Source organism: Squalius cephalus (assembly GCF_949319135.1).
Source record: "Squalius cephalus genome assembly, chromosome: 4".
Lineage (NCBI taxonomy): Eukaryota > Metazoa > Chordata > Actinopteri > Cypriniformes > Leuciscidae > Squalius > Squalius cephalus.
The window spans coordinates 51,350,480-51,368,764 of record NC_137125.1 but is presented as its reverse complement, the minus strand read 5'-3'; the positions used below and the strand labels follow the sequence as shown (position 1 = coordinate 51,368,764).

Below are 18,285 nucleotides of genomic sequence, written 5' to 3'. Positions count from 1 at the left end.
GTTCACGTAAACACATAACACACGCTGCGACTCAACTAGGGGCCTCGGATCGAAAGAAAGCAGCAGAAATGCATGGAAGATGTGCCGTTTCCCCCCACAGAGGCCCGACTGCATCCCAAATAGCCTTTTCAAGTAAGCCGTGCCGGGCCACGCTCTCTCTCCTCAGATCAAAGCCGGGGACGGAGAACACGGGCCGAGTCCATTACGAGCACCTCATCTAAACAACACTCGAGGTGCCGGGAGCCGGAACAAAGCCGTGTAAGTCCGCTATTAAAGTTTTATTGTTTTTCTTTTTCCCCGCCTCTCTTTTCAGAGATGTTTTTGAGTTCCTGCGACAAATTCCTCCACGTTGCATAAAAGCATAATGCAGCCCCATTTCCACAGGCTGCGTCTTTGTAGAATAAAAGATATACGTGTACAAAAAAAAAAAAAAAAAGAAGAAGAAAAAAAGTAAGAACTCCCTGATGTTGGAGGTAGACAGTTGCTTTTCAAATCCTAGTTTTGGTCCTTTATTTTATTCAGCAGTGAAAAGCCATGAATACAGAAAATAATAACGGCCGTTACAGTTCTCAATCGTGACCTCTACTCTCGCAGAAATCCGTAACATATGGACACAGTACACGGTAATGAAAAGTATCAAAAAGGAGTCTCGATTCGAAGGAAACGAAACCAAACTGAAAGGCAAAAACAACCAAAAGGTATTCACCAATTACATAAACATGTTTTTTTTTTTTTTTTTTTTTTTGCTACAGTCCCAATTTACTGTATACATAGGGGATCATATTCCCGGAGAATGATAGTTATTAGAAAGGATACATGACTCAACTGCCTGACGTAATGCTTCAGAACGTATGCACAGAGGTACAAGCAATAAATACACACATTAGGAAAAGCCTTACAGCTACGCAACGCAGATGCAGGAAAAGCAGGTTTGCTATTCTTAGCAAGCAATGAGAGAACAGTAAAAATTCATGAAATTCAGGAAAGAAAACAAAAAACAAAAAAACACTTAGCTTTTTAGCTTAGAAAAAAATGTCTGGTAAATTCATGGGTCCACCAACATTTTTTTTTTGTATCTTTTTACATAATATGCACAATTATCAAAATACAGACAAAATCATCCCAGAAAAAAACCCAGACAATCCTAAAATCTATTGGAGGAGATTGCCGATCTGGAGGTTCTTCTGGTATTATGTGCAAGCAACTATTTTAGACATTTTTTTAAAATGTTTTTACAAAACCCATGCAAACTCTACAGGAAATATGCATTCTGTGGCTGAGAGTTTCTTTTGTCCATCATCATCATCATCATCTCCCCCCGGAAACAGAATAGCTGAGGTATGCACACTTTATGCAATTAGTCCATCAACATCATCATCATGACGCTTTATTATATGTGTTAATTAATTCTTATTTCCAGTCCACCAAATGAATTTAGACATGCATTTTTTAATAACACAATATCATCCCCTTACAGGTTATTTTTACATATTCATTCTACAAATGTCTGAGGACAAACTAGTTCAATGCAAACCTTCCACATCTGCCTTTGGGAATGTAAACTGGCGCTTTTGGCGAAGTCCTGCGTGAATTAGGCGGAAAAATGTGTTGGTGGCGTTCTAACGACTCGTGCAATCTGCCATTTTTTCATGTTGTGAAGAGGTAGAAGCCTTTTTTGGATAAGTGGGAGAACCCTTTTTGTATCTTCTTATTCAAAGACGCTGCGTCCTTTTATTTGGTGCCATAAAATTATTATGAATGTCATCTTCAAGTCAATTTGCTGACTCCAGCAAAGGATAAGGGATACGCTTTGTTCCTGGATCCAGCTCGGCTGTCTTATTATTAGTGTGTGTGTGTGTGTGTGTGTGTGTGTGTGTGTGTGTGTGTGCTAAACTAGCAGCCAACTCCTCGGTTTGGCACGAAACGGGAACAACTGCACAGTATGTTTCACACAGACAGATACAAACTTTGACATTATCGGTTACAACACAAAGCAGTTATCCGTTTCAAATGGGTTTTCTGCATTAGAGAACAATCAAAGAAAGCGAAAGAAGAAAAGGAAACAGGCTTTGCGTTATTTTCATCTGCTGTATAAGAAGAGGCAGAAATCTGTATAACTTTGGTTTGACTGAAAAAGAAACTTTTAACTTTAAAGCAACAACCGCTTTTCCTCGATGACATCAGCGACGTTCGAATAAAAGCGAGCGATCACTTCTCGTTCCACCTCAAATAACGGGTTGCTACTTATACACCACAGACGGTCTAACCACAAACCTTCCCATGATCCAACACTAGGTGTGTCTGTATAGCCATGAATTATACAATGAGTCTGAATCAATGGAGCAAAGCAAACGTCCTCTTCCTGTCATGGCTCTGTTATTTGCTTTTACAATATAACCAAGCCACATCATTTCATATCGACTTGAAATCATGACTTTTTTGGCTTCACTAGATATCTTAAAAGTTTGGTTATTATATTTTCGGTTTCGGCTCTGAAGAAATTGACGGATATAAGACATGACACGCTGGACAGTCACAATGAACAGTACATTTCACTAGTAAAAACGATGACAAGATGGCTTACGCAAATAATAATAAAGGAATACAAAAGTAAATAAAAAAAACCTTTTTCTTTTTCTGCACTTCCACATAGTTATTTTGGTCATGATCCATTTATAGCTGCTCTCTGGACCTCATGACGGTAGTTGAATGGTCTTCCCGTTTCATTGGCAGACAGGGTCGAGCGACATCGCGGGACTCCGTCTGTCGATCAAATTACATCTTTATCTTTGTACAGGGCTAAAGGAGACAATCCCAGAGGTTATTCGAAGGTAGTTAGTGGAAAACAAAAACAAAAAAGCTTCTCTTTGTACTAGTTAAAGTCACAGAAGACGGACCAAAGAGTCTGGCGGCTTCTGTCTAAGCTATTGGCCGTTGATAGTGTTGGCTTTGGTTTCTAGCTGTTGCCTGTGACTCTTTGCAGGTAGACAAAGCTTTAGAACAAGGAGGTAAAGAGACTATGCAGAAACGCATCTTTTTCTTGCGTGTTTTTCCTCTCAGCGTTTTCAGCAGAAACAGAGCTAGTGAGACTCGAGACCTACTTTTTTTGTGTACTTGTTTTTGGACGGCTGCAACAGTCTTGATACCACGGTTGTGTTATTGACGTGACTTTAGGAAATGCCATTTACAGTTGGTGGTGCCGCAAACATGACTGGAAATGAACATAAGCTTAGTCGCAGGAGGAACAAAATGACAACAATGGGAAAAAAAAATAACAACAACAAAAAAACTGCTTTTTTTTCTCTTTTTTTTAACATTTTGTCGACATACAGGCAGTGATACTAATTTTTGATACTACTCATGTGCAAAAAATAACAGAGCAACAACTTGAATTGAACCAGCAATTGCATCTAACACCGACGACTACTGTGGCTTGGATATTCACAAACTTAAAACTTCTTTTTTTTTTGGCAGTATATGTGGCCGTTGGCTTTCTACAGAACGGACTCGCTCCCGTTTCGCTTCTGTCTTTTTCGGTCCATGAGCCTCGTGTTCGTTGTGTGAGGTGGCCTAGCTGATTCGAATGAAGTCTTGTCCTTTTGTTCTTCCTTTTATGTTTGTTTTTAAAAAGCAGACGTCTCATGTCTGTCCATCTGTGGTCCCTAAAGATCTGCGGTATAGATTTTCTTCGGGCCAGTCTCCAGATGCATGCTAAATAAATACTCCCGCCTGCTGCGTCCAGTCTTTCTGCTTTTGCGGTGGTTGTGTATTAGTTGAGGGGCGGGGCCTGAAAGGGGCAGAACCACTGCAGAGGGGTGGGGCAAAATAGTCATTCCAGGTCCTCCGATAGGTTGCCCTCCTCAAGCTCCCGGTCATCATCCAGCTCAGGACTGTGATTGGCTGTGGTCACCAGTGACATCGGACAGTCCTCGTCGTCCATGTTTAGCGGCTCCTCTTTGACGTGAATTGGATGCCTGCGTAAAAGACAGATTTTTAGAGAAAGTTCTGGTCAAATATGAATTCAAAAGATTTTATTACAATTTAAAATGTTTCTATTTTTATATTTTTAAAAAGTAATTTATTCCTGTGATGCAAAGGTGAATTTTTAGCAGTCATTACTTCAGTCTTCAGTGTAACATGATTATTCCCAAATCATTATAAAATATGCTGATTTAGTGCTGACATTTTTTTCCAGTTTTTTTTAAATGTTTTTGATGAATCGTCAGATCAAAAGAAAAGCATATATTTGAAATACAATATATATATTGTAACATAAAAGTCTATTTTCTGAATAAAGGTTTTTAGGTGAAAAACATTCTTACAGATCCCAAACTTTAGATCAGTAGTCCATATAATAATAATAATAAGGGTAATCAAGATCCTATATGACCATTTAAGAGATTTATTTTGCGATAATGATCATCTAACTGCACATAATCCCACTTATTACTTACTACACAGATAAAGAAATGTACATTACATATGATTAGAGTTGGAATGACTTTTTATATACGAGAAAGAAAGAGACAGCTTGCATAGCTACATAGAAAATTGGTTCTTCAAAATCTGACCAATCACACTCAAGTATTCCAGGAAGCTGTCAAAGTAAGTTCTCCTTAAGCACTGTCAACAGAAATGCAACTCTAAGATCTAATTACAAAACTGTAATGAAATAAAAGTGTAAACTCATCATCAACACAAAAAACTTAACTCAAGATGTCTCTGTTTTCAAAGTTGCAAAAAAAGCGTTAACAGCAATTAAACCCCGATTAATGAAGCGTGTGTGGAAACGCGAAAGCGTTGACAGTAAAATATGCTCGCCGCTGAGAAGTTTACTGATGGCACCTGCTATTTAAAAGGGAAAAAAGAAGTAGCTGCAGCCCCATTATAAATAATGGAGAATTTCTCATCCTCTCGCCCCTGGAGCAAGGGGGGGTTTGTTGGGTGGGTGGGATAGAGTGGAGCTTTTTTTTATTTTTTATCTTGTTAATAGAAAGTGCAGGCCTTCGTTAATATGCAGGGGCCGTGGTGGCACTTCTCGAGTGAGGAGACAACCTGCAGCTAGACTCCACCATTAATCAACTTCAGACTGCCAGTTGCCTCGGACACCATGATCCATGTTTTTAACTCCAAATGGATGAATATCTTTACCGACTGTCAATAAATGTAGCAAGGAGGGTTAAAAAAAAAAAAACACGAAGCGGTTTGGCGAGGAGTGGCGAGATGCCGAAGAGAGGGCGGAAGTTGGGTTACTAACAAGAATAATAACTCTGTCATACACAAACAAGGCTTAACATGATCTCGGGCACTTGGCAGGGAGAGAGGTTTGTGCTACCATGATAAATCTGACAAAACCTAATTATTTCTGACACGTCGGATGCATCAGGAAATCCCGCTGGACTGGAGAGAGAGAGAGAGAGAGAGAGAGAGAGGGAGGAATCCTTATCAACTAGTCTCTGTATTAGGCCGTGTCTGGCTGCTCTCTCCTGGGTCGCGCTCATCAATGGCACGGGGAACTTTGAATATGAAAAGAATTTTAAAAGGTACAGATTACTTTAATATTTATAGCAAAATAGATTAATATTCAGATGTGGAAGCGGCAGGATGTTTCTGTCTCCTGTACTCGGCTACGTGAGCTGGAGAGAAATGGGGCGACTCTGTCGGACCACCGCAGTGATATATTTCACACCCTCAAGAAATACCTGCGAATTAAAAACTTCTCCCTCCTTTATTAAAGCAATTAATTCAAGCACAATAGCGTCTGGTTGTCACACAGTGTAATCTTGGGTAGATACAGCACCATCGGCCTTCAATGTACCGGTAGTTCTTTTTCATTTGACTAATTTAACAGTTTTATACAATTTTAATCATTTTTTATGATTTTAGAATTCATTATCGTAATTCCCATTAGCGTTTGTAAACATCTAGTCATAGTCAACAATGTCTTTTATTGCAACATTTTGTTACAGTCGCTGCTTATTACTGAAGTTCTTTCCCGTATTTCTCCGCTGCATTTATCCTACAATAACAAACTGATATCCACTTGAGGAAATAATGTCTTCAAACTATGCCATTTTGGGTGGGAATAACCCATCATGCCTTGCTCTCATTGGTATATTCATCTGCAATTTTGTTATTTTAATTTGTCATCAATTTCATTAGTTTTTATCATTTAACAGGCATTACAGCCATTCCAATGAATCTATAATGTTAACATCTATTTTGTCATCATAGTTTTACTGTGTGAAATGTTTTATTCCCGTCATTTCTCTGCCATCATAGTCATAATGATGATGCTACAATGTTTAGAAACGTCTATTTGGGACCAAAAAAAAAAATGGGGCAATGTTTTGTCCGCTGCATTTATCGTTCAATAACAAACTGATACATACTTATATTTACACAAATGATCAAGCTTTGGCCTTCAAAAAGTGTTGATTTAGGCAAGAATATCCCATCATGCCATTCTCTCAGTATCTTCACCTGCAATTACATTTTTTAATGTTGTAATTTGCCATTTAATTTTTTTTTTTTTTACTGCTCTTTCAGCCATAATAATGAAGCTATAACGTTAGTAAACATCAACTTTGTCATAATGTTTGATGGAGCTACAAAAGACACCGTTGACCGTCAGCGCTCAGCTAATGTTCCGCTGGCCACATTTATCGTACAATAACAAACAGAGATACTTAAAGATATTACGGCGAGACAAATGATCCCGGTCGGTCCGACGTTCCACTGGCCATTAAGCTCGACACAGGCCTTTACTCCTAATGTGAAGAAGCATGGCTTACAGCTTTCATTTGCATTAATTATAAATCAGCGGCATGCTAGTGAGGTTGGAGGAGGAAGGAGAGAGGAAGAGAGAAATGATTAGTCCTCGCCGTCCCTTCTCCACTGTATTAAGATGTCAGGATGAGACATTTAGTGTTTAATGAGAGGCTGGCATGAGAAAATCTGGAGCCGGAGTCTGTGCCAGTCTGTGTCTGTGTGTGTGTGTGTGTGTGTGTGTATACACTGGCACAGCACTCAAGTAAGACACTTCCCTAAACCAAAATGATCAGAGATGACTATTACGGCAAACACCACTATTTTCAAGTGTGTTTGTGCAAACGTGTGGGTTTAACCACGTTTTATTACATGGTTCTCTGGAATGCTTGATTTTGATTGGTCAGTCACAGCAAATAGTGATTATATATGTATCTGTCTTTATATCCTGAATGATTACTGCAAAAGTTTTTGGCGCAAAGCTTGCTTTTTTGAAATGACTGCACATCATCCCTTAAAAACGAGGGTAAACGAGCAGTTTGCAACCCATTTTACTTCAATGAAGTGAGTGAAACTGGATAAACAATGAGCAAAAATGCAGGACCTGATTTTATCCATCGAGAATTCACTGGATAAAATGTGCATTAATAAATTAATTTTTATTTTACATTGAAGAGACTGTTAGATGATCATATTGTATTTTGCTTATATAAAAGCAAGCTTAAATTGTTCTCCTCTAAAGAGATATGGCAAAAATCATATATGTGTACACGTGTGGTTATCTGGTCTGATGCCATTAATGCAACATGTTCAGAGAAAGGTTAGTCTAATTGTTCTGTTTCTCAGGAGACAAAATGTGAATGTGTTGTCCTCTTTAGCTTCTTCATTATTAAATGCAGCCCGGAAAAAGCCACTCGCAAAACATACTTCTTCCATTTTGCGCATGTACAGGTCATGTAAGAGAGATTTCACCTTTATTGAGCATTTATGTCTTAACGCTTCAGCCAGAAAGAGAGAAAATATGAAAGACGGAGAGGCAGAAGGAGCGAAAGAGAGAGAGAGAGAGAGAGAGAGAGAGGGGTCTAAAAACACCAGACTTAACTGTCCATTATTAAAAGTTAAATAACCTGAGGGAGTGAATACACAGGGATTCTGTCTGGATCTCAGATTTGGCCCACTTCACACTACTGTCCCACTTCTGAATCAAACACACTCCCATTAACACACATTTCTGGAGCGTGCGGTGTGTTTTTTTTTAGCTAATAGTGTCTTTGGGTTAGCATTAGCAACTGAAAACGCATGAAACTCAAATGTGTGTGTGTGCGCGAGTCTGACTGCGTACGACACACTTCCCGCTGCCCTTGTGCTACTATCTTTGGCTCGGTAAACACAGCCATCCAGCATGAGTGACATCACTGATTAGGGCGAGCACATGTTCTATATCACCATTCCTCCGACCGACACCGCATTAATCTTTCATCAGCCTGTGCTCTCTCTCTCTCTCTCTCTCTGAGCCATTAAAAAAGATGGAAAGGCAAAGATTTTAAAGTAATTAATGATATAGTTAGCTTCTAAATATTAATAGGAACGGTCTTGCATAAAATATAACATCTAAACCTCTGCGATGTGGACAGTGGGGTAATTACAAGGGAATCTGTAATTATGGCAGCCTTTCACTTCTTACCTATTTATAGGTAAGAGCTGTAATCCAAGAACCAAATGTACACTTAACCTCAGGTCTAGATGATTTTGTGTGTTTCTTTTTTTGAGCATATGAAATTTAAATGTAATTTAGGAACCTTGCAAATATACATACCACTGCAAGTTCAGTGCTAAAACTCCTGATCTGAAAGAACAAAATGTTTAAATATTTTATTATAAATAATAATTTTATTTTTTTATAATAATTAATCATTTTGGGATCTTAAATACAAAACATAATTGACCCCCATAAACTTTAAAAAAAAAAAATGCACTGGCCGTTTTTTTTTTTTTGCACAATTCATTTTTATACATCATTTTTACATTGTTTTTCTTTTCAGCTGGTGTAATTGCAGATTAAAAAAACAAGCAATATTAGCCAAAAAAAAAATCATAGTATACTTTTCATGATCCAAGCAAATTTTGTTGGATAAAATCAAGCCTTGCCCATTACATCCCATTGAATATTGTCTAAATAACTTGAGATGTGTCTAAATGCAGGAGTGAACTTACAGTTGGGTCTGCGGGGAGTATCCGGGACTGCTGTGTCCGTTAGTGTCCAGGTGATCTAGTGTGCCGTTGAGATCTTCATGCGTGGTGCCCTGCAATAGGCCGGTCGGGCTGCCGCTCATCAGTCCATGAGGACTCGCCCCCATCATACCTGACGCGCTATTCATCAAGCCTGGATTACCCAGCAACGGCAAAGAGGTCTCCGCCAACGCAGCCTATGAGAGAAAGAGAGAGAGAGGGAATAGTTACACTCAAGCATTTTCAAGCCGTTTCAGCAGGCGGCATGTCACAGCGCACGGCTTCCAGCTCGTTCAAGATTATCTCCTCTTTTTTTATTGAGTCACTTCCGAATTATTGCTGAAGAATCAGTCTCGCCGTATGATAAAAACAGAAGAGAACTGCCAGGAAAAAAAAAAACTACGGGAGAGTTCTGAAGTTGCAAAAACAATCTCTTCACCCTACAAGACAGGCCTCAAATGAACAGCGAATGAAGAAAGCACAAGCATCCACATGATAATGAAACCATCCAAAACTTTACCTCAAAACAGTTAAAGAAAAAAAAAAAAAGACTCCTGACATTTTTGCCTCCTGCACATTAAAGTTAGATACAGTAATTAAATTTTAAAGTTTTTGCCACGAGCAGCTCGCTGGCCGACACTGCGAAGCCAAATCATTTATGACAGTTTGGATAAATATTAATGATTATGCCCTCGCATTTGCACAGGCTGCTATCAATCTGAGGCCAGGCTGGGGGAGAAGGTACCTGCCTCTACCACACGGTGTCCTTCTAGACTCTCACTGCCTGTGCCAACCTCACTCACACACACACACACACACACGTTACCTGTAAGCTGGCGTTGAGAGCCGCCCCATAACCCAGACTGGATGGCAGGTTCTTGACCAGCGTCGGGCTCCTGAACACAAATGTTAAACAATTACTATTAATCTGACTGTAACAACATCTGAAAGACATTTATACTGTGTGTGTGTGTGTGTGTGTACCCTGTTATCTTCTGAGATCTGCGTTTCTGATATTCCATTTCATCCACGGTCCACACGGCACCCTTCACGTTCTCCACCCGGACAAAACACTTGTGCAGGCTGAGGTTGTGTCGCACTGCGTTCTGTTAAACATACAAATATGGAATTAAAGTTGGGCATATTTACTCCAATAGAGGTCTCAGTGTGCATAATTAATCAATGCACATTATTCTAAAGAATAAAACTTTTTTTTAATATTTTTTTTAAAGCTTTCTATTGTCATAACCAAGGCATTTTCACTATTCTAAAATAAAATAATTGAATGCCCCAATATCATCTACAGCAGAAGACTATTTTTGTTTTAACATGTTATGGCAGATTAAACTAAATATGGGATATGGGATAAATATGGCAGATAAAACTAAATTATGGGACATTTTTCAGCAGTTAGTTTTTTTAAGCAGAAGAAAATTATATTACAATAATTAAGAACACAGAAATACATTTATTCAGTTTTTCAAAATGACCCATAAACACTCTTTCATAATCATGAAGCATAAAATAAAGAAATACGGCAAGTCTCGTATGTCGCCATAATAGAATCTAATTAAAACATGCAGCAAAGAAGCCAAATAATAACCTTTGCTCATATTACATTTTTTCATGTTTTATTTGAGGGGTGGGTGTTTTTTGCTCTAAGAAAAGGGAGAGAGAGGAATATAAAAAAAAAAAAAAAAACCCTCATAAGCAGATCTCGCATCTGACCTGAAAATCCCAGGATTTGATTGATCTTAATGCCCATGGCTCTGAATATGATAATTTTAATATTAATGAGCAAATGAGCAGTTTTATTATGCATGCTATATAGTTATAACTAATAAGCTGGCGGGGCTGAGAGCTCGATCCCCAAGCTGAGCTGATGAGACCAAGCACAGATATTAAATCACCTTTCATTCCTTTTTAAAAATTCTCTCTGTTAATCAAATGACAAGCCCGTCACCAGCCGGCCCTGCCTGGGCCCTCACAAAAGAGCAGGGAGGATCCAAATGGAAATTCCTGCTCCGCTATTGTAGAAGGAGGGACCCGAATATGCTGAAAGCCCCTGCTTTGCCTCTTTGTTCCAGTCGGGACTAGATTAAAATATTTCGGTTGATAAGGACAGAGGCAAAGAGGGATGCATTTGCGGCTACAAGGCCATAAAATGCCTAAAAACGCTCATTGAAGCGTCTCCGAACAGGCGCTCTGGCAGTAAATGAGTCGTGGCCCAGCATGCATCTGTACGGGGAGCTATTGCACACCCTTGTGGAGCTGTAATCATACACCAGCATCATTAGCAATCCAAATCCAAATTAATTCACTTTGCTAAATCTAGTGCTGGGAAATGCTTGGCATGCTGATGAGAGCCGGAGAAACCTTTGAGAGGTTAAAAGAGAGGAAAAAACAGACGCGTACTGTATCTTATCGACACGCACTGCTGCCCTGTCTAAAAATAGAGGATGGTTTTTATTGTATCCTCCTTTTCTTTTTATCCCCGTCTGACAACGTATTTGTTGGGACAGAGATACAAATGAGGCCTTTTGTCCTGGGAAATAAAGTGTGTTTCCTGGATGACAGAGGCATTAGCGCTTTAGAGCCAGGCCTTAACCTCTCTCTCCATTTGTCTTGTTCTCCTTGGCTTTTTGTCTGGCCGCATGAGTTATAGTGTGTACGAAGCCTTGGCTGACATCAACAACAACAAGAAAAGGGATGTAGTGGTGTGTGTCTACAAGGCAAACAGCCATCCTTCAACATAATTAACCAATAATATGCAGGGTGGGGAAGGAGAAAAAATGAAAAGGAGACACTGAGAAAGCAGTAATACGCCACGTCTAACAAAAGGTGCTGATGATTGAGTGGCTGGTTAGTAATTAGCGCGTCAGAGCACACACCTCCCCGTCAAGACTAGGCTATTAATTGCACCAAATTAGAAAATGATATCAGAGGCTGAATTATTCTTTCACTTGTCACAGAGTGAGCGGGCGAGCGAGCGAGAGCGAGATAAAGAGAGAATTCGCCCTTTTCAGGAGGCAGGTTAAAAAGAGGCGAAATCGCTGCTAATCGTCCCTCACAGGCCACCGTAACACGTTACCTTCCAGGTGGCGGCGTTGCGTCTGAAGTAGGCGAAGGTGCGTGTGAACCAGCTGTAGATTTCGTTGAGCGTTAGCTGCATGTCACCTGACTCCATGATAGCCTGCGATGAGATGCCATTAAGCGGTGCGTTAGAGACTGGAGTGCGTCAAGGCGCTCTCACCCAGACTTAATTCAAGCAGCAATTAATTACAATCTAATCAGGCTAAAGCTAATTTATTTCCCACTCACCTGCCTGATGAGGGTTGCATAAGTAAACGGTGGCCTGACGTCGGCGTTCTTGTAAAACTCGTAGTTTGGGGCGATCTCTGCGGAGAAAAAGAAATAAAAGAAACCGTAAGAAGCAGCAGATAAATAAAAAAATAAACCACAGTGTCGCCACCTGGGATAATTGCTAAACGCGCCTCCGCCAGGAATTCATTCAGGATTTTATCAAATTAAAACGGCAGAGGCGGAAGGAGTTGGGGGGTGGGGGGTGTTGGGGGGACACCTCAAATCAGCATTTTACATGTCCAACTAAATACATTTTTAATTAATCTCTCTCTGGAGAAATCTTAAACATTAACACGCTCATGAAATTAGAGCCCACGTCGATATTTTGTATGTGTTTGAATAATTCATGCCTTCCCGCTGCTCCGAACACTTGCACAAGACCAGTAAATATAAACATCAAACAAGATGTTTTTACATGCATCGCCTTCTTAAATATTGCATTATTTTATATTTGCCTGTAATTAAAATTCATTGAATATTGATGATTTGATTTGAGCCTGATTTGCATAAAAAGCTCACCGGAACAAACAAGCACAAAAAAAAAAGCTTCTACAAACCTGAGGACAAGGGCATGGAGTATTTGTCGGTGTGGCGTCTGCGCATGGCGCCCATGCTGGGCACGTTGGCTGGACTGAGAACGTTGGGCACCTGGGGCATCTGGGAAAGGGGCGTGACTGGAGCGGTGGGCGTGGTGGGCGTCTGAGGTAAGTTGGGGGGTGAGACAGATGGGAGGTTCTTTGACATTGTGACGCTGGAAACGAGATTCAGCTGTAGAAGAGAGAGAGAGAGAGAGAGAGAGCGCACGTTTTAAACGAGTGCTGGCTCATTCCTACAGCTGTGTTTCCCCTAATAAGCATAGGAGGAAGCAGCCAATCTGCACTAATTACAGGATGAAATTGTATCATAAGAATTCTAATTAGAGCACGCTGTTAAAGATTATCTAATGATCAGGCTGTGAGTTATCCCGGCCCATCTCTATCCCATAAGAGCTCCCTGGATGCAAAGCACACACACAGTGAGGAGATCACCTGGCTCTCTGCCATAGCCTGAAACCTCGCTAGTGATCCATCTCGCTTTCTTCCTGTCGTACCAACCAAACACAGTGGCAGGTTTTTAATCGATACGCGCTTATGCGGATTTTCCTCCTCCACTTTTTTGTGTCCCAACTTCACCCGAGTGGAAAATTCCATCCTGACCTTTAGTCTCACTGGTAATTCCTTTGAATGGTAATGACATCATTACATATTCAAACCAAATTGCCTTAATTGCGAATTGGCAGGCGGAATTCCGGTGCTGTTGGAATTGAAAACGACCGCCGGTTGAACATCAACAATCGCTTGTGGCACGTGTTGATAAATACAATGAAATGTCAAGCTGGCTATTCTCAGGCGACCGTGTGGCTGCTCTATAGACAATTACAGCTCCACTTATAATGATAATGAGATAATGCCAACACAGAGAGTGGCACGCGCTATACCACTGTGAGAAAATCAATGACTCCTCTAGGGGAATGTTGTATTCTGGCTAACCACTGGAACTAAGACCTTGAAAGGAAATTAATGACAGAGACGTGATGTCTACCAGAGGGATGTCTTAGCAAAAGGGTAAACGGTTATGTTTTTGACATCACAACATCACATGCTGAGTAAATACTTGAGTCTTAAAGTCAATATGAAATTAAAAAGGACCCCATTTACTTCTAAAACGTGCTCCTGGTCTTACTGTGAACAATTTATTGGTGCACATTCTTTAAAAAAATAAAATGAATTAATGAGTGAATAAATAATGAATAAATACTGTGATTTTCCCACATTGAATACACGGTTCAATTTTAAAATACACCACAGATGTTGAAAACATTTTTTTTTTTTTTTTCTCACCGTTACCAAAAAAAGCAACACTACAGTTACTGTAGCAATAATTGTGTGCATTATACTTATAAATGTAGCTTTCTAATATGAGAGACAAATAAAGTTTTTGTGCGAAATTTATTGCCATTTGTACATTTGTACCCTGCTTGCAAAAACAGTTTGATGTGTAAAATACATTGTATAATTCGTCAGGGTCCGGGTCACGGCACCAGATTTAAGGATGGTCCTTCTGAATGTCTTTCTCATTGCAGCCAAACCACCGCATCAGCCCGTAATTACACAGTACTCATCTAAAAAGGTTTTCAAACACTGCTAAAAAGCACTTCATAATAAATCCTATCAGTAGTGAGTGAGCGAGCGAGCGAGCGAGAGGGGAAACTGTTCTGCATGTATATTTAAAATGTTAAGACAAGATTTTCCTTCCTTCTCCTCACCTGGTTAGGGCAACAAGCGTAACATGTTTGCAGGCATACAATCCGGTGTTTGCAAAATGGAATTTATTAAAGCTTAACTGAGCAGGAGTGAATGAGAATATAGGGATCAGCCCTTTACTACTGCTGCTCATCTGAATATATATTCAAGGTTGGCTGAGAGGAAGGGAAGGGGTTGGGAAAAAAAGAGCCCCTCATTATTCAGGACTAGCAGCCTTGGTAACTTTGATTTTCAGCCATCCATGGCATGGCCAAAAGGTAACATTTAATGAAGTGCCATTCAGAGTTTAAATGGGGTCGTATAACAGTGTACCCGCACCCTGTGTTGGGCTACTGATAGCTGTTGAGCGTTTGTCGGTGCTCATTTTGTCGTGCTAATAAATTCGCACTATTAATATTTATCAAATGTGTGGGATGGTTCTCTGATGGCCCTGTGCGTACGAGGGTGTGAAAGTACCACCATATTATCTCTAACATCCCTTTTTTGCGGGGAGGATACACGTGTTCTCCTTTGTACCTGCGAAACCGATAACGCTGAAGCGCTCGCGTGAGCCCAACACTTGCACTAAAAGACAAAAAGGAGCGTGCCAAAAAAATCGCAGACCCTCGCTGATTATTTAAGAACTCGCCATTAATTGCTCATCATCAAATGCAATTAGCAGTCCTTTCATGTGCGGTTTATGTAATGTAATACTTCATTAATATTATTCATTCGTATGCGGTTGCGGATTATAGGCTGAACGTTTTTTATTAGAGTCGATTTCACCGTGCTGCTGGAGTTCTGAGAATGGGAAAAAAAAACCTTGAATAATAAATCGACAGAGGTGAGCAGTCGATTCCTGATGGATTTACAGGATAATTATTCTGTCTTGTGATTATCTGCTTTATACGGTGGGAGGTGATGAGAAAAATTATACTGGTGAAATTAGCTACTTCCTAAGCGGTGGAAACACATTAACAATGTTTTCCCTCGCAAAATATTGAATATCTAATAAATAATTCTGATAAATAATATTTATCACAGCCTACTCTCTTTTGTAAACACTTTCCTTTCCAGCACAACACTCTGTGTCTTTTGTATTTTGATTAATAGTTAAGAACATATTTGGGTGAAAATCTGATGTTTTTTTCCTTACAGGGATCCAGACAGAAGGGCCGTTTTCAAATATTGCTCAATTTTTTTCTTCAAACACAACGCAATATCTCTGAATGTTTACAGATTACGGGTTATTTCTTTACAGATCATCTTATCACAGTTTCTATCTATCATTTCAAACTGTTTGTTTTCTGAAACAAAACGTCTTCCCCCTACTTTAAGTGTGCCTGCGGTCGCGGTGCTAAATAGCTTTTACCCGCCAATAGGTTGTTTGCCGTGCTAAAGCCATCAGAGTGTAATGGCTCTGCGTTTTTGGTTGAGATCGGGTGTATGATTTAATGCTCTCTCCTTCCTGATAGGGTCCCAAGAAAGCAGGCATTACAAATCCCATTCTCCTCTCATCCTCCAGCCGTGTTTAGAGAGCTCATTTACCATCCGAGTCCTGTTTACTGTACGCGTACCAATATGCACTCACCGGTTTTGGTGATGGTTTGGGCTCTGAAGGCCTCATGTGCAAGTGTGCCATCATCGCCTGAAGACGCTCACGTTCTTTAGAAAGCTGTTAGTGGAAAGAGGGAGGAAGAGAGAGAGAGAGAGAAAAAAGAAAACAGACCAGTTTTAGAAATGAGTGATTTTCCCCAGACTACCACAGTAATACATCTTGTTATCGAGCTTGTCTGCTTGTAATAAATCCTGCATACGGCCGAACAGGCTTCCTTAGGCTTGCCTCAAAGAAACAGACATAAAGCAGCGGTTCTCGAACGGTGGGTCGCAACCCAAAAAAGTATTTTCTGATGGGGTCATGGACAGCTGCAAAACAACAATGTTAAATGCAAATAAAAGTGAAAAATTCAATTAACCATAAACTTGAGTATAGTTCAGAGAGAACAGCTTTGAGGAGAGAAAACATCACATATCTTGTCCAAAGCATCAACTGTTTTAGAGCAAATTCCTTTGGAAATCGGTAATATTGGTAATACTCGTCTTTTTTATGTACTTGAGTTGACTATATTTCTTTAGAGCATTTTTTTTTTTAAATCTCGGTGACGGTTAATGTTTAAAACATATTAGTATGTGCAGACATAACCAAGATGAATAAATGCGTGTATTCAACTCTTGTTGCAAAGTGTTTTCCTTTTATTTTTGATTTTAAGGACATTTTTGTTACTTTAAGATGATAAAAATAGTTTTGTACTGTGTTGGACACATGAAGCAAAACCAGTTGAAAACCACTGAGAGCGAGAGAGAGAGAGAGAGAGAGTGAGGCAGATTAAAGCAAAGATAAGAGAACCATTCCTCGTGGTGCGGTGATGGAGAGCTGAAGGTGGTGCTCGGAGGTCACCGAAAACAAATAGCACTTCATCTTTTTGTCAATAGCAGAATTTAGGTCAGCAAAGCTCTGACAGTAACAAGATACTCAGGCCATAAATTAGAGGGTCCTGGTCGTCGACTCAAAGTCCTGTGGACACTGTTAGGGCTGGACTGGATCTAGCAGCTGCCGAAAGGTGAAGGGGTCCCGCAAACAGAGTGCCAGTCGGTCCCGCCTCCCTGCCTCCTCCCGGGTCCTCTGAGGTCCAGTTAGTGCCCCGGCGATCTGTTATCATCAATCTAACTCACGGAGAGTGACAGGGACCGGCCCGCACAGCGCACCGCCTTGAACTCCACCAGCGAGCCGGGATCCGAGCTCTGAACCGGGCCTCATTACCACTGACAGAGGACAAAAAAGGAAAAAAGACCGGAAAAAAGCCCAGAAGGACAGAAAACAGCAGCGCTGCTGTAATTGGTCACAGTGTAAGCACGCCGGCTTTGTGGTATCAGCGAACAAGAGAACAAGTCAAGGGAGAAATCGTGATGTCCGTCTGTTATTTTACATATAAACAAGAATTATTCATCGTTCTGTTTCAAGAGCCCAACAAATAAATAGGGAGGGTTTCGCCGAGCGTAAAAACCTTTAAAGGTTGTGGGGAACGCTTGGCTTGCATTCAGATGGGCATCACGGAGGCTTAGAGGGGCCACGATCAGAGAGCAATCCACACTACAAAGGCAAGGCGGCTTTTTGCGCGAGTAAACGTCAGGGAACGGCGAGAACTACATAAAAAAAAACTAAGCACGGGCCGCAAATACACAGCAAGAGAAACTGGTTATTTATTTGAAATTAACAGAAGAAAGATGGATTTGAACCCCAGCGCAACCCTGACGGCGTATCCCATGGTGCACCGGAAGGTGTGAGGCAAAGGACAGAGCGTTAACTGGCGGGAGAGATGGCCGCAGCGCTGAGTAATAGCATCCCTCAATCACTGCTCTCATTATCTCGCCAGCGTGACACCTTAATAAGGTCACGCTCCAGCTACTGAAAATAGTGCCTCTCTTTAGAGGTTCCTTCAGGTGCAAAGTGTATTTAATTAACACAGTCCAGCCCAGATGCGCGCATATTAATTGGACGGGATAGAAAATAAGCACAAACCATGATTCAATTATAAAGGCCTGTGATGGTTTTCACCTTTGTTGGGATGGATTTGCTCAAGGT

At 40.5% G+C, this 18,285-nt stretch overlaps 1 protein-coding gene across 10 annotated transcripts in view; it reads right to left on the bottom strand.

Moving 5' to 3' along the window:
- Window positions 1-478: 478 nt before the first annotated feature.
- The window catches only part of foxp2 (forkhead box P2), a 146,073-nt gene continuing 128,266 nt past the window's right edge, over window positions 479-18,285 (bottom strand). For 7 of the 10 annotated variants that reach the window (XM_079869937.1, XM_079869943.1, XM_079869939.1 and 4 more), the window contains 9 exons: window positions 16,234-16,317; window positions 12,918-13,128; window positions 12,319-12,395; window positions 12,089-12,190; window positions 9,982-10,103; window positions 9,824-9,893; window positions 8,983-9,194; window positions 8,585-8,614; window positions 479-3,974 (listed from right to left, as the gene is read on the bottom strand). In XM_079869937.1, coding sequence (XP_079726063.1) covers window positions 3,830-3,974; window positions 8,585-8,614; window positions 8,983-9,194; window positions 9,824-9,893; window positions 9,982-10,103; window positions 12,089-12,190; window positions 12,319-12,395; window positions 12,918-13,128; window positions 16,234-16,317 — 1,053 coding nt within the window. In that variant the 3' untranslated portion in view covers window positions 479-3,829. The remainder of the gene's footprint in view (window positions 3,975-8,584; window positions 8,615-8,982; window positions 9,195-9,823; window positions 9,894-9,981; window positions 10,104-12,088; window positions 12,191-12,318; window positions 12,396-12,917; window positions 13,129-16,233; window positions 16,318-18,285) is intronic. The other 3 variants (XM_079869942.1, XM_079869936.1, XM_079869941.1) reach the window with 1 other exon arrangement.